Genomic DNA, 16412 nt, shown 5'->3' with positions numbered 1-16412 from the left:
GTTAAAGGTCGATAGTTGTCAAGACTCACCAGTGAAACATAAAACAGAACCATCTTGTTTCCTATACTTAGAGCGGGATCTGATAATGACAAATGTGTCTAAAATGTGTGATGTATTAAACTCAGTCCATCCCTGGAAAAAATAATCATAGATAATTTGATTCAAACTTCCATTTTTTTAATTCACTCACCTCTCCATTCAAAAAGCAGTACAGCAGTGCCACAATAAAGCCCTGTAATAGCAAACACAACATGACGCAGAACCAAAAGACAACAGTGGATAATTTCATAAAGCCAGAGAGAGATTAATGACAACAACCTCCAATAAATGTCCTGTTCAGGGTTTGGGATTCATTATTTATTTATTTTTTCCCGTTCCTGAAGCATATAAAAAGTTGTAAATATAGTAGAACCTACATTGCTTGCGTACATACAGTAGGCTATACCATACATACAACTTTTTACAATTCTGACTTTATATCTCGCAATTCTGACTTTATATCTCATAATTCTGACTTCAAATCTCGTAATTCTGACTTTATATCTCATAATTCTGACTTTAAATCTCATAATTCTGACTTTATATCTCATAATTCTGACTTTATATCTCACAATTCTGACTTTATATCTCATAATTCTGACTTTAAATCTCATAATTCTGACTTTAAATCTCGTAATTCTGACTTTAAATCTCGTAATTCTGACTTTAAATCTCGTAATTCTGACTTTATATCTCATAATTCTGACTTTATATCTCACAATTCTGACTTTATATCTCATAATTCTGACTTTAAATCTCATAATTCTGACTTTATATCTCATAATTCTGACTTCATAACTCGCGATTCTGACTTTATATCTCATAATTCTGACTTCATAACTCGTGATTCTGACTTTATTTCTCATAATTCTGACTTTAAATCTCACAATTCTGACTTTATAACTCGCAATTCTGACTTTATATCTCGTAATTCTGACTTCATCTCTCGCAATTCTGACTTTATATCTCGCAATTCTGACTTTATAACTCGCAATTCTGACTTTATATCTCACAATTCTGACTTTATATCTCGTAATTCTGACTTTATATCTCATAATTCTGACTTTAAATCTCGTAATTCTGACTTTATATCTCATAATTCTGACTTTATATCTCACAATTCTGACTTTATATCTCATAATTCTGACTTTAAATCTCATAATTCTGACTTTAAATCTCGTAATTCTGACTTTAAATCTCGTAATTCTGACTTTAAATCTCGTAATTCTGACTTTATATCTCGTAATTCTGACTTTATATCTCATAATTCTGACTTTATATCTCACAATTCTGACTTTATATCTCATAATTCTGACTTTAAATCTCATAATTCTGACTTTAAATCTCGTAATTCTCACTTTAAATCTCGTAATTCTGACTTTATATCTCATAATTCTGACTTTATATCTCACAATTCTGATTTTATATCTCATAATTCTGACTTTAAATCTCATAATTCTGACTTTATATCTCATAATTCTGACTTTAAATCTCATAATTCTGACTTTAAATCTCGTAATTCTGACTTTAAATCTCGTAATTCTGACTTTAAATCTCGTAATTCTGACTTTAAATCTCGTAATTCTGACTTTATATCTCGTAATTCTGACTTTATATCTCACAATTCTGACTTTATATCTCATAATTCTGACTTTAAATCTCATAATTCTGACTTTATAACTCGCAATTCTGACTTCATCTCTCGCAATTCTGACTTTATATCTCACAATTCTGACTTTATAACTCGCAATTCTGACTTTATATCTCACAATTCTGACTTTATATCTCGTAATTCTGACTTTATATCTCATAATTCTGACTTTAAATCTCGTAATTCTGACTTTAAATCTCGTAATTCTGACTTTAAATCTCGTAATTCTGACTTTATATCTCATAATTCTGACTTTATATCTCACAATTCTGACTTTATATCTCATAATTCTGACTTTAAATCTCATAATTCTGACTTTATAACTCGCAATTCTGACTTCATCTCTCGCAATTCTGACTTTATATCTCACAATTCTGACTTTATAACTCGCAATTCTGACTTTATATCTCACAATTCTGACTTTATATCTCGTAATTCTGACTTTATATCTCATAATTCTGACTTTATATCTCACAATTCTGACTTTATAACTCGCAATTCTGACTTTATATCTCGCAATTCTGACTTTATAACTCACAATTCTGACTTTATATCTCGTAATTCTGACTTTATATCTCATAATTCTGACTTTATATCTCACAATTCTGACTTTATATCTCATAATTCTGACTTTAAATCTCATAATTCTGACTTTATATCTCATAATTCTGACTTCATAACTCGCGATTCTGACTTTATATCTCATAATTCTGACTTCATAACTCGTGATACTGACTTTATTTCTCATAATTCTGACTTTAAATCTCACAATTCTGACTTTATAACTCGCAATTCTGACTTTATATTTCACAATTCTGACTTTATATCTCGTAATTCTGACTTTATATCTCGTAATTATGACTTTATATCTCATAATTCTGACTTTATATCTCACAATTCTGACTTTATATCTCATAATTCTGACTTTAAATCTCACAATTCTGACTTTATATCTCACAATTCTGACTTTATAACTCGCAATTCTGACTTTATATCTCACAATTCTGACTTTATATCTCGTAATTCTGACTTTATATCTCGTAATTCTGACTTTATATCTCATAATTCTGACTTTATATCTCACAATTCTGACTTTATATCTCATAATTCTGACTTTAAATCTCATAATTCTGACTTTATATCTCATAATTCTGACTTCATAACTCGCGATTCTGACTTTATATCTCATAATTCTGACTTCATAACTCGTGATTCTGACTTTATTTCTCATAATTCTGACTTTAAATCTCACAATTCTGACTTTATAACTCGCAATTCTGACTTTATATCTCACAATTCTGACTTTATATTTCGTAATTCTGACTTTATATCTCGTAATTCTGACTTTATATCTCGTAATTCTGACTTTATATCTCGTAATTCTGACTTTATATCTCGCAATTCTGACTTTATATCTCGTAGTTCTGACTTTATATCTCGTAATTCTGACTTTATATCTCGTAATTCTGACTTTATATCTCGTAATTCTGACTTTATATCTCACAATTCTGACTTTATATCTCATAATTCTGACTTCATAACTTGCGATTCTGACTTTATATCTCATAATTCTGACTTCATAACTCGTGATTCTGACTTTATTTCTCACAATTCTGACTTTTTAACTCGCAATTCTGACTTTATATCTCACAATTCTGACTTTATATCTCATAATTCTTACTTTATATCTCGTAATTCTGACTTTATATCTTGCAATTCTGACTTTATATCTTGCAATTCTGACTTTATAACTCGCGATTCTGACTTTATATCTCATAATTCTTACTTTATATCTCGTAATTCTGACTTTATATCTTGCAATTCTGACTTTATATCTTGCAATTCTGACTTCATAACTCGCGATTCTGACTTTATATCTCATAATTCTGACTTTATATATCACAATTCTGACTTTATATCTCATAATTCTGACTTCATAACTCGCGATTCTGACTTTATTTCTCATAATTCTGACTTTATATCTCATAATTCTGACTTTAAATCTCACAATTCTGACTTTATAACTCGCAATTCTGACTTTATATCTCGTAATTCTGACTTTATATCTCATAATTCTGACTTTATAGCTCACAATTCTGACTTCATCTCTCGCAATTCTGACTTTATATCTTGCAATTCTGACTTTATATCTCACAATTCTGACTTTATATCTCATAATTCTGACTTTATATCTCATAATTCTGACTTTAAATCTCACAATTCTGACTTTATAACTCACAATTCTGACTTTGTATCTTGCAATTCTGACTTTATATCTCACAATTCTGACTTTATATCTCATAATTCTGACTTTAAATCTCACAATTCTGACTTTATAACTCACAATTCTGACTTTATATCTCGTAATTCTGACTTTATATCTCATAATTCTGACTTTATAACTCACAATTCTGACTTTATATCTCGTAATTCTGACTTTATATCTCACAATTCTGACTTTATATCTCATAATTCTGACTTTATAACTCACAATTCTGACTTTATATCTCGTAATTCTGACTTTATATCTCACAATTCTGACTTTATATCTCGTAATTCTGACTTTATATCTCATAATTCTGACTTTATAACTCACAATTCTGACTTTATATCTCGTAATTCTGACTTTATATCTCACAATTCTGACTTTATATCTCGTAATTCTGACTTTATATCTCACAATTCTGACTTTATATCTCGTAATTCTGACTTTATATCTCATAATTCTGACTTTATAGCTCACAATTCTGACTTTATATCTCACAATTCTGACTTTATATCTCGTAATTCTGACTTTATATCTCATAATTCTGACTTTATAGCTCACAATTCTGACTTTATTTCTCATAATTCTGACTTTATATCTCGCAATTCTGACTTTATATCTTGCAATTCTGACTTTATAACTCGCCATTCTGACTTTATATCTCATAATTCTGACTTTATAACTCACAATTCTGACTTCATAACTCGCGATTCTGACTTTATTTCTCATAATTCTGACTTTATATCTCGCAATTCTGACTTTATAACTCGCAATTCTGACTTTATATCTTGCAATTCTGACTTTATAACTCGCCATTCTGACTTTATATCTCATAATTCTGACTTTATATCTCACAATTCTGACTTCATAACTCGCGATTCTGACTTTATTTCTCATAATTCTGACTTTAAATCTCACAATTCTGACTTTATAACTCGCAATTCTGACTTTATATCTTGCAATTCTGACTTTATAACTCACAATTCTGACTTTATATCTCACAATTCTGACTTTATAACTCGTAATTCTGACTTTATATCTCGCAATTCTGACTTTATATCTCGCAATTCTGACTTTATATCTCGCAATTCTGACTTTATATCTCACAATTCTGACTTTATATCTCACAATTCTGACTTTATAACTCACAATTCTGACTTTATATCTCACAATTCTGATTTTAGCTCATAATTCTGACTTTATATCTCACAATTCTGACTTTATAACTCGCGATTCTGACTTTATATCTCATAATTCTGACTTTATATCTCGCAATTCTGACTTTATATCTCGCAATTCTGACTTTATATCTCGCAATTCTGACTTTATATCTCACAATTCTGACTTTATATCTCACAATTCTGACTTTATAACTCACAATTCTGACTTTATATCTCACAATTCTGATTTTATCTCATAATTCTGACTTTATATCTCACAATTCTGACTTTATAACTCACAATTCTGACTTTATATCTTGCAATTCTGAGAAAAAAAGAATTCTGAGATGTAAACTCGCAATTCTGAGAAATAAAGTCAGAAAAAGTCGTAATTAACTTTTTCATTTTTAATTTAGTGTCGGAAACAAGCTTCCATATTATCCACATACATATTTAATACACTTACCTAAACTGATATATAAGTCTACTAGATTGAAAATCTAAAATACTTTTTTTTTAAACTATATTTTTTTAAACTATTTTTGTAACTATATTATCACACAGATCTGTATAAAGTTGGAAAAGTATGTTCAACTGTATCTGCATACATACTGTACACTCACATAAAGCAATATATACACCGATCAGGCCGATTATGACCTGATTAACACTGATTATCTCTTCAACACTGATTATCTCTTCATCACGGCACGGCATGGAAACTGTATTCTCTGGTGGCTGTGGCCTCTTTCAGCAGGATAATGCTCCTGACACAAAGCAAAAATGGTTCAGGAATGGTTTGAGGAGCACAACAACGAGTTTGAGGTGTTGGCCTCCAAATTCCCCAGATCTTAATCCAATCGAGCATCTGTGGGATGTGCTGAACAAACAAGTCCGATCCATGGAGGCTCCACCTCACAACTTTCAGGACTTAAAGGATCTGCTGCTAACATCTTGGTGCAGATACCACAGCACACCTTCAGGGGTCTAGAGGAGTCCATGCCTCGACGGGTCAGGGCTGTTTTGGCAGCAAAAGGAGGACCAACACAATATTAGGAGGGTGCTCATAATGTTATGCCTGATCGGTGTATATAGGCTATAGCAAATCTCAACTGCCTGTTTGCTTGTATCATCTCAAAATGTAAACTATATCATCACCCAGCTCTACTCTTCTATATGCAAATATAAGGCATGAAGATATTATAAACTTTAACATCATGATTTTCTGCTTTGAAACAATTTGTATTATGAATGTGTATTATGAAAAGCACTATATAAATACATTGGGCTTGACTGTGTGTATGTGTATGTATGAGAGAGAGAGGTTGAGTTGTACATCATCACCTGTGTGGATGCTAATGCTAGCTCAACGACATTCCAGATTTTGAAGGTTAGCGCGCTCACTCGATCCGGGAAAAAGGCAAAGAGCACATACTGCAGCCCAAACAGGGACACTAAGAGAAATGTTGATTTCGCCAGCTTCCTACACCATAAATAAAGATAAAGATGAGTCTTTTTCATACACTCATTTATTTTATTTCAATCATATAAAGCTGTTTTTTTTAACTGGAGTGTGTGATTTCTGTGACCCTCACGGTCCCAAACAAAGTTCTCCCTATTACTTTTCTGTCACAGTAATTACAGTCATTATTTTTGCCATTGTGTTTGGTATCACTAGTTACGCACCATTGAATGCTGAACGTGCTATTTTCTCTCACCTGTGATGATTAATTTCATTTCCATGCATGTCAGGGGCTTTCAGTTTTGCCACTAATGTCCGAATAATACTCAGAAAAAACAGCATGTTTACCTGAAAAAACAATTTCCCTTGAGATAATTGAAAGGTCTATTCAATGTTATATAAAGTGTTGGATACTTCAAAAATATTATAAATATGGCAGGACAGTATTATGACTAATTCTTTAAAAAATATGTGCAGAAAAATATATTGTAAGCAGAGCCATTTGAAAGTTAAAACACAGTTTAAAACACTGAAACTTTAACTGGAATGTTTGCTTACGGTGATGAAAAAGATGACTGGAACGCGCAGTAACCACCATATCCAGCCATGATCTCTCGTCTCCCAGCATCTGAAAACACACACACATGTTGGATTTCCATGTTTTATGGGGACTTTTCACAGACATAATGCTTTTTATACTGTACAAACTGTATATTCTCTCCCCTAACCCTATACCTAACCCTACCCATCACAGATAACTTTCTGTATTTTTACATTTTCAAAAAAAATATCACTTAGTGTGAAGCTGTTTTCTTCATGGGGGCCAAAAAATGTCCCCATAAGGTCAAAATGTACTGGTATTACTATTCCTGTGGGGACATTTGGTCCCCAAAACGTAGGGAATACTCTACACACACACACACACACACACACACACACACACACACACACACACACACACACAACATACTGTGTGTTCTCATGCACAACCATGCTGGTTTAAAATAGCTCTTATATAATACAAATATAATAAATTATCTTTTGTTGTTGTCCAGAGGAGGTTGGTATAAACAAAGAAAGTCACTTGAGAGATCAGACTGAGGTTAAAAGAGTATAACTCTGAAACTGACTTCTGAACGTGTGTGAACGAACGTACCCTTCATCCTGGTGCAGGTATTTAGCCAAACTCCAGCTGATAATAATGAGCATTGGTATTCCTGTGGGAACAAAATTGAATTGTTAAAGCTTTAATTGTACATCTAATATTGCCAGGATTAGACCTAAAACAGGGGCAAATGCACTAGACTTTGCCTTCCTTTCACTTTCATTCATGCGTATGCAAATACAGGAGACACATGTGCAAATCATTCACTGCATTCATCTTCTGCTGCATGAGTTTGCATGACCTGTGAAATTGTATATTGACCTCTCAGCTAAAAATCAAAGTGAAATCATCATTTTGGTAGTTGACAAGAAGTTTAGAAGAATATTAACTTTTTGTATAAATTATTTTGAATAGTTTATAATTAATTTATTTTTAATTAATCAACACAGAAGCCCTGGATTATAAAGTATACTTCACTTTTTATGAGCAGGTTGCACGTGCACATTAAAAAAAAAAAAAATTCAGTAATTATTTTATACACAAGATAGTCAAAGAAAACATGCATAAACAGAACATACCGGAACACATGCAAGCTACAGTGACAATGGAGGCCTACATAGTGCAAAGAGGTTAGAAAGTACCCTCATTTGTACAACACTAGCATGAAAGAATACAAATATATTTACATGGGTTGTAACTCGTGGCGAGAGATTGCTCAAAACTGTGCATGTGTCAAACGCCTGTGTACACATACAAGTCAAGTGAGGTATACTTTGCAAGGCTGTGCGTTCGACTCGAAGTATACCCAGGGCTTGAGTCACCCATCTCTGCTGGTCCTGCCCAGCTCCAAGTCTCCTGCGTCTCCAATGGTCCCACCCAGTCTTGCGCTCCACCTCATCTGCCAAAGAAGCCTCTGGTTGCTCCCTTCAGACTCCACTCTGCTGCATGGATCTGCCTTGGTTCTTTCGATCTCCAGTTCCACCTTGGCAAGGGGAACCTCTGGCTTTGCCTCTAGCTGCCAAGCCCGTCACCCACCTTGGCTTGTTGACCAGTCAGCTCCACCTTGACTCCTCCCTCCTTTGGCTCCACCTGTGGCCGTCGTCCTCAGGGATCCACAGGGCTCCCTCATCCCTCCGGGTCTGCCTTGGTGAGTTCTGGGCCTTCAGCTGCACTTCATCCCTCCACCTCTTCAGCTCCTTCAGGCTCTTCCTTCTCTCCAGCCCCACCTCACCACAGCTGGCACCCTGGCTCCACCTCGGATGCTTGTTGCTGTTGCTGTGCCTTGGCCTCCAGATCCATTGGTGTTGCTCGGTCTCATCGGCTCTTCAGATCTGCCTGGGTCTCCACCTCTATTGGCTCCGTCTCTCTCTGTTGTTCCCCTGGGTTCCCCTTGACTCCGCTGTGGGCCTTTGTCCTGGCTGTGCTTTGGGTCCCAACCTGGTTCTTCCTACTCCCGTCTCCTCCCTGACTCCTCTCACCATCATCACCACCCTGGTTTCTCTGGCCATCATCTCCCCATTTCCTGCCCCAGAGCTAACACCCCCCTTTCTCAGTCGGACTGTTATTACGGTTCATTGTTATTGACGTTCATCATAGGAGAAGTCACACTGGAGGATTGTGCGCCAAATCTTCTGACACTGCCAGAATTTCGTCAGAGGTAAAATTTTATTGCAACAGTCATTAACCAGCTGACTGTGAACATGTCAAACCAGCGATCAAAGACTACAGATTTTAGGCTAGGATTACAGGAATCTTTTAGGATTTGCAAAATTTGTCTCAGACGACCAAATCGTGGCCATAATCACACAGTGTGAACCAGCCTTTAGTTTCATTGTGTTCTAGTATAGTTCTGATCTTTTCCTGTTTGCCTGTTTTCCCTTTGCTTGTGTGTTTCCATGGATTCTGATTAGTTACACACCTGTTTCTGTTCCAGTTAATTAGCTCACTCTGTGTATTTTATGCTGCGTTCACACCACCTTGTATTTACCAGAATCTTGAGATGACAACATGTGACGTTGTATTCGGAGCTGTTCAAGTCCTTTGACTGGGAATTATGCGTTTATATGGCACCACTATCAACGCCTAAATGAATCTACAGCAGTCAGGTGGTACAGCGGCCATGTGATCCATTTGGGAGCTTTCAGAAAACTCCCAGCTTACAAGCTGTAATTATGAGCTCTACGAGGATGTTAACACTTTTTACGAGCCAGAATCTCATAGTTACAGGAATTACGATATGGCGTGAATGCACCTTAAGCCCTTAGTTCCCTTGATTATTTTTACAGTCTCGCTTATGTGGGATGTGGTTGTGATTAAAGACTGTGATTGTATTCTCCATCGTTGTGTGCTTCATTGCATCCACCTGGACCGTTACAATCATATACTCACCCAAAAGGTTTTTTTAAGGTCCATACAGTGGAAGTCAATGGGAGCCAACACTGTTTGGTTAATAACATTTCTCAGAATATCTTCTTTTGTGTTCCAGAGAAAAGGTCATAAGGTTCGGAATGTCATTAGGGTGAGTACATGATGACAGGATTTAAAGTTTTGGGTGAACAATCCCTTTAAGACCTCCCATAAACACAAGAACATTCAACCAAAGACCCTCTTCATTCATCATTTCGGGAGCTCATTCTTCAGCAAACAAACGTGATTTATAGTCGTCCCCAAAAGTACTTAAGCCACACTTGAAAATGTCCAAATGTCACTGAATTATGTAACAAAATATCATGGCGAGTGTGCACAAATGTTACTAGAGCTTTTTTCAGAACTCAATGAGTTTTAAGCAGCTTAGTGATTTTCCATGGCTATGAAGTCAGTTCTCCTCAAGTTCACACAGAAATCTTATCAGAATAACCACAGGTGTAGAGAATCACATTAACTAGCAACATGATCCACTGACAGATAAGTGTCAATTCTTTCTAAAGAAAGGAACCTACCCCAGCCGAGCAGGATGTACCAGTGCAGGCGTCTCTTCTGTGAACGCAGTGAGAGGTTAATGAGGCTGTGGAGATAATGACCTTCCACCAGCAGCCAGCTGTAATTTGCCAGGATGCAGTAATTAGACAGGAACAGTGCCACTTTGCAGCCAGGCTGAGGGAAACCCCGGAAACACAACAGCTCAGAGAGCTTATCTGGGCATTTATTTACCATGTATATGTACAATCTAATACATTTATGCTCATGTGTTTGTTGTGTGGTTGTTTATGTGTGTGTGTGTGTGTACCGGATGAGAGTTGCAGTGGTAGTACTCCTGTGAGTAATGCAGCGCGGCATCTCTGATGAAGATGAAGATGGCTCTCAGGATGAAGGACAAAAAAAGCTGCATGTGGATGAAGTTACGAGTGCAGTGCAGCTTCCTGGAGGGGGTTGGGATGGAGAGATATTTAAAAAGAAGATGAGGCCTATAAAACCAATAAAACATTCAATGCATCATGTAAATAAAAATGTGTTTAAATCTGTCTGGTATGTGAAATTTTTCTAAACTAGACGTTTCTCTAAACTTACCCAAACGTCATAACGTTAAACATCTTTATCATCACGACGCCAGCCTGTATAAAGTAACCGCAGCATGAATCTTGGAACACGAATGGTAGAATTCTTTGGCTCACAGAGTTTAGTTTGACGGTTTAGTCTCAGACAAATTCGCTACACTTCGGGACACTTTCCATCTTCCATGTTCAAGCTCAGAATGATTTTAACTTCTTTTTAGGTGATTTAGGATTGTTAGCGCTAACAGAACAAGCACTGGAGGAGAGTTTCTCTGCACTTGAGGAGCTGCACACTAACTGAGAGTAGATTGTTGATTTTAAAAATTAATAGAATGGTTTGTGTGTGTTTAACATGAACTGTAACTTCCTATGCTGTGTTGGTATGAACATTTGTATAAGTGAAAGTTTGTGTAAGTGTAAAATTGGCCATACAAATATCAGCAACTTCACCAAATTGCACATTTTTGCTCAGTTTGGGCCTTTGAATAAAATTGATGTGTTTATTCGTCCTCGACTCTGAGCTTCATACTCTCATTATATCCTACCACATGAGCCATAAAAGACTGATGTATCAAGTATGAAACAAAAGTTGATTTTATGAGTTGATTTTATGCTTTTAAAATTAATGAAATGGTTTGTACGTGTTTAACATTAACTGTAATTTCCTATATGGTATGAAGGTTTGCATATGTGAAAGTTTTTGCAAGTGCAATATATTGCTATTTGTTGTTTTTTATCTTTATTAGTGGTGTTTGTTAGGGCGAGTATCCTTATTAGTGCATAAAAGGTACTCCACTTCAGTGCATAACACATGTATGATACCTTTTTTTTTTCAAGAGATTGTACTTACGATTTTTGTTTTGAGGCAATAAAACATGCAAAATAATCATATACACTTGTATGTTGACATGTATGTATGTATGTATGTTGAAGGAGAGACTCAAGCCATATTTAAAGACTAGGCGCCGGTTGTTGTGTGTAAGTTACAACTTAGTGTGTAAGTTAAAACTAGGCTACTAAATATGTTTGCGTTGCACCATTAAAATGAGTTGAAACAACTCTATGTATAAACTAAATATTTATGAAAGCAACCGAGCAGGAGTAATAGTTGGAATAAAATAGCAAATTGAGCTCGAGTTTTACCTGAGAGACTTCAGTCCTTTAGTCATACATGATAATGTTGACATTTACACTCCCTTACATTTTAAAAGAGAGAACATTATGGGCCAGATTTACTAACAGCTTGCACCAGCACAAACCCTCTTTTGGGTTAAAAAACTACTGTCACGATGTACTAAAGACATGCAGTGAAAAATTAGTGCTGACAGTTATTTTTGCGGCTGACCTTATTGCATATGCAGTTTCCTTTTCAGACGCAAACATTTGTGAGAGGAGAGTATTTAAATGAATCACGCAAGGTGATTTACTAAGGTTTGCTCTAGTCAATTTACTGGTATTTGCGCCATTATTTACAGCACAAAAAAAGCATATCTTAAACCAGACGCTAATTTGCGCTGCTCTTGGTAGATTGTGTAGCCTGGGTGCCAGCCCGAACCCCGCCCACAACATTTTTTGGATGGGAAGTTCGGTCTGGACTCGATCCATTGTGGAGTAATTATGCTCGGCTCCCAGAAGGCCGAGCCAATCAAATTGCCAGGGCGGGCTTTAATCGATGATGGACAGGCTATCTGCGGTTACGTAACCACCTACGTCATCAAAGAGCGCTTGGGGAGTTTGATTGACAAGCGATCTAACCAATCAGAACGCCGCATCCGCCATTTTGTCCAACAAAGCAGTCAGGAGTTAGAAGATTAACATCGGTGGAGTTAAACTTGAAAAATTGTGCATATTGACGTCTTTCCGTGTTTGAAACAACATTCATTCTCATGTTCATTCATGTTTATTTGATGCTATAAATGGACTAGTAGGAAGAGATGATCGGTTCACGAGCCTCTTGAGCTGAGGCGCTACAGCAATCTGTCACGATCATGGTCACAACACATTAAAGAGCCACAAAACGGTTTTTATTGTTTTAATTTTTTTAATAACTACACAGTTTGAAAGCTGGGACTTTGTTTAATATCATAAGTAACCTGCTCTGTCTCGTCTGTCGATGTGTTGTCAGTTTCTTCTTTGCTCCGCGATGTATTTTCCACTCTGTGTGGCGTGACAGCGCCACGGCTTGTCGGACAAAGCAACAGTAACTAAGGGGGGTGAGTCTTTGCAAAAAGTCAATTAGTTTACAACAATGATGGCTGTTGAAGAACTGAGATGTGTAGATCCCGCCATCGCGTCCGTTATAGAAGACATCGACAGCGCATTAATTTTAAAAGAAGAACAGAGGACCGCGATCAAGGCATTTGTCGATGGGAAAGATGTCTTTGCCGTCCTTCCTACAGGATTCGGCAAAAGTTTGATTTATCAGCTGGCCCCGATGGTCGCTAAGAAGAGTTCTGTTGACAACTATGCGTCGCTCAACATACGTCACTTACTCTGTAGCTCTGATTGGTTGTAGGTCTATCCAATTGAGGTCTTTCCTGGATCGGTTGAAATACGCCCCCATAATCAAAGCCCAATGGAGCAGTATCAGACTCGTATTCGAACTAGAATTGAGTATGACCACGTCAGGCTATAGATTGTGTTGGTCATGATGGAAATGACCTGGCTGCGTCTGTACTATTTTGCGCGTCAGTAGATCACACACAGAACTTTTCAGTCCCAACGGTGTTTTTTATAATTGCGCTCACACACTAATTTGCCCTGATTTGTAAATCTGGCCCTTAGTGTATTAATTACTTTGTTACGTGCTATTCAACACAAACCCCTACCAGTATTTTGTATCATTAATTATTTATTGATCCTTATTCATTTTATATTATTCATTGCTGAAAGTTATTAACATATGAAAAAACCTATTATGTTATTTATGATTAGGTGGTAACATATTACACTGGAATCGTGTTTTTACCATAGTTGACAAACGATGCTTTTGGGAAATGCACCCCTGAACACCTTAGCAACTGCATAGTGAGCCTTTGTTTGCTGCTAGTGCACTTGATATGCTCATAAAACACATGTGAACACACTGACACACACACAGGGTTACCTGAACACACACAACACTGTGAGAGCAATGCTGAGTGAGACAAGAGAGATGGCGTATCCCACAGAATACATGATCTTCACATAAAAGAAATACTCGTGTGAGACCAGCACCTACAAGAAGAGATAGATGTGATTTGCATTATGTATCATTTACATTTTTATTTATATTTATTTAATGAAAGTGATCATTTAAATTAAAATAGGATATTATTGTTTGTATTGTCTTTAATTTTTAATCTGTTCTAAAGTGAAAAAGTTCTAAAGTTTGTTAACCTTTTTGAGAACAGAAACAAAATGATTTTGATATTACCGACTCATTGGGATTATGAAAGCTGTCATTGAGCTCATGGCCGCAGGCGAGCTCGTACGGCGGGAACATTTCAGACCAGCCATTCTCAGTGCAGTTTTTCATCACAGCTCCTGCAGACAAGGAACAAGCAACACAATTACAACCCCGTACAACAGCTTATCCCTGAGGACCCCGGAAATAAAATATATAAGCCCATAATCACAAACGTCTTCCACAATCAGTCATTGTGCTGTTTTATTAACCCTATAAAGCATACTGTATCATATTTGATAGACAAATTTGTAACATGATGAAAAACTTTGCTGAGAAATCTGTCGCACACAATCTACTTCATGCCTCTTGTCATCTGATTGATAATTCATTTTTTTTTAGCAAATAAAAGTAATTTAGTATAATTGTAAAAACGTCGACCTTCAGCTTGTGGTTCATGTGTCTTTCTGCTGTGAAATCTGCACTGATTTTCATTAAGTGAACATAAGAATAACTGGTAACACTTTGGTATGGAGAACACATATTCACAATTAACTATTACTTTTAATTCACTGCTTATTAATAGTTAGGTAGTTGCTGTAGTGTTTGAGTTTAGGTATGGGGTAGGATTTAGGCATGTAGAACATGGTCATGCAGAATAAGGCATTAATATGTACCAATAAACAGCCAATATCCTTGCAATATGCAAGCTGATAAGCAACTAGTTAAAAGTGAGAACTGTCCCCATACTAAGGTGTGAACAAATTACTATTAAAAACCTTTATATTTTTAATATTATTTCAAGATAAACACTTATGGACTGAAGCAACGTAGGTTTACTTGATTATCCATACATCATTTTTTTTTATAAAATTTAATTTTTCTTTTTGGCCATATAAATATCAGCATCTTCACCAAACTGCATATTTCTGCTCAGTTTGGGCCACTGAATCAGGGTTAAATCACTTTATAGGGTTAAAGATATAAAATTCATGAAGGCTTGTCTGTGAAAACCTAGAATGCACCTGACCTTTGACCCGAAGGAAACTGGGGCACGGGCGAGACACAGTCTCTCCCACTTCAGCATGAGGCCAACAGTTCAGATCATCCCATAACGCACTGCAACCTGTTCAGAGGAAACATAATTAGGAGCAAATCTAGGAGTTTATATATATTAAAATAGTAAGAGGTTGTCATTAAATCAGATGTGCCAGAAGAAACATATTAGCCTACATGGAGGAGGCGGGGGGCTTTGAATATTTTTGTGGACAATGGAAATTTTGCCAAAAATTTAGGTGAAATTATGTCCATACTTTTAGCCATATGGTGTACTTGATTCATTGGTACTGTTAAATTACATCATCAAATTAATATTCATAAGCTAGACCCTTTGTTTATGTAGTAGCCTTTCAGTTTTTTAGCCCGTTCATTCACCCCTGACCCCTGTTAATCAGGTAAGATTACAGGATTACAATCAAATGCAATCTTTTTGCTGTTACTTCTCTCTCTCTTTCTCTGAATGGCACAGTCTCTCCTTTAGCCCTTTTTTGCTGTCTCTCCCTCCCTGTCTGATGAATGGCAGGAAAAGTTGCGCAGGGTTGTAAATGTTTTTCTTGGTACTTTCTCCAATGAAATACGGAGAGAAGAGTTTGTGAGGAGCAAAAGAGATCTGTACAGCGTTTTACTGTTATTGTGATGTGCCTGTGTTGACAGGCCTGTATTGACTGCTTCCTGTGTATGTAAAGGATGGACAATATTTTGAGAAAGAATTTCTGTTAACAGAGTGAGAAACCTTAAGCCCTTTTCACACTGACAGTTTTATTGTTGGAGGTCCAAGAGCGGCCAAGTATTGG

At 36.1% G+C, this 16412-nt stretch overlaps 1 protein-coding gene across 1 annotated transcript in view; it reads right to left on the bottom strand.

Moving 5' to 3' along the window:
- Positions 1-16412, bottom strand: part of sctr (secretin receptor) — a 31264-nt gene that overhangs the window by 3830 nt on the left and 11022 nt on the right. The window contains exons 3-12 of the mRNA XM_067410602.1: positions 15590-15685; positions 14590-14699; positions 14281-14390; positions 10910-11042; positions 10623-10776; positions 7735-7795; positions 7137-7206; positions 6835-6926; positions 6461-6599; positions 191-232 (exon numbers count right to left, since the gene is read on the bottom strand). Of these exons, the coding sequence (XP_067266703.1) occupies positions 191-232; positions 6461-6599; positions 6835-6926; positions 7137-7206; positions 7735-7795; positions 10623-10776; positions 10910-11042; positions 14281-14390; positions 14590-14699; positions 15590-15685 (1007 nt within the window). The remainder of the gene's footprint in view (positions 1-190; positions 233-6460; positions 6600-6834; positions 6927-7136; positions 7207-7734; positions 7796-10622; positions 10777-10909; positions 11043-14280; positions 14391-14589; positions 14700-15589; positions 15686-16412) is intronic.

The sequence above is a fragment of the Chanodichthys erythropterus genome, chromosome 14, assembly GCF_024489055.1.
Source record: "Chanodichthys erythropterus isolate Z2021 chromosome 14, ASM2448905v1, whole genome shotgun sequence".
Classification (NCBI taxonomy): Eukaryota; Metazoa; Chordata; class Actinopteri; order Cypriniformes; family Xenocyprididae; genus Chanodichthys; species Chanodichthys erythropterus.
The sequence above is the reverse complement of the archived record's forward strand: the minus strand, read 5'-3'. Positions and strand labels throughout refer to the sequence as shown.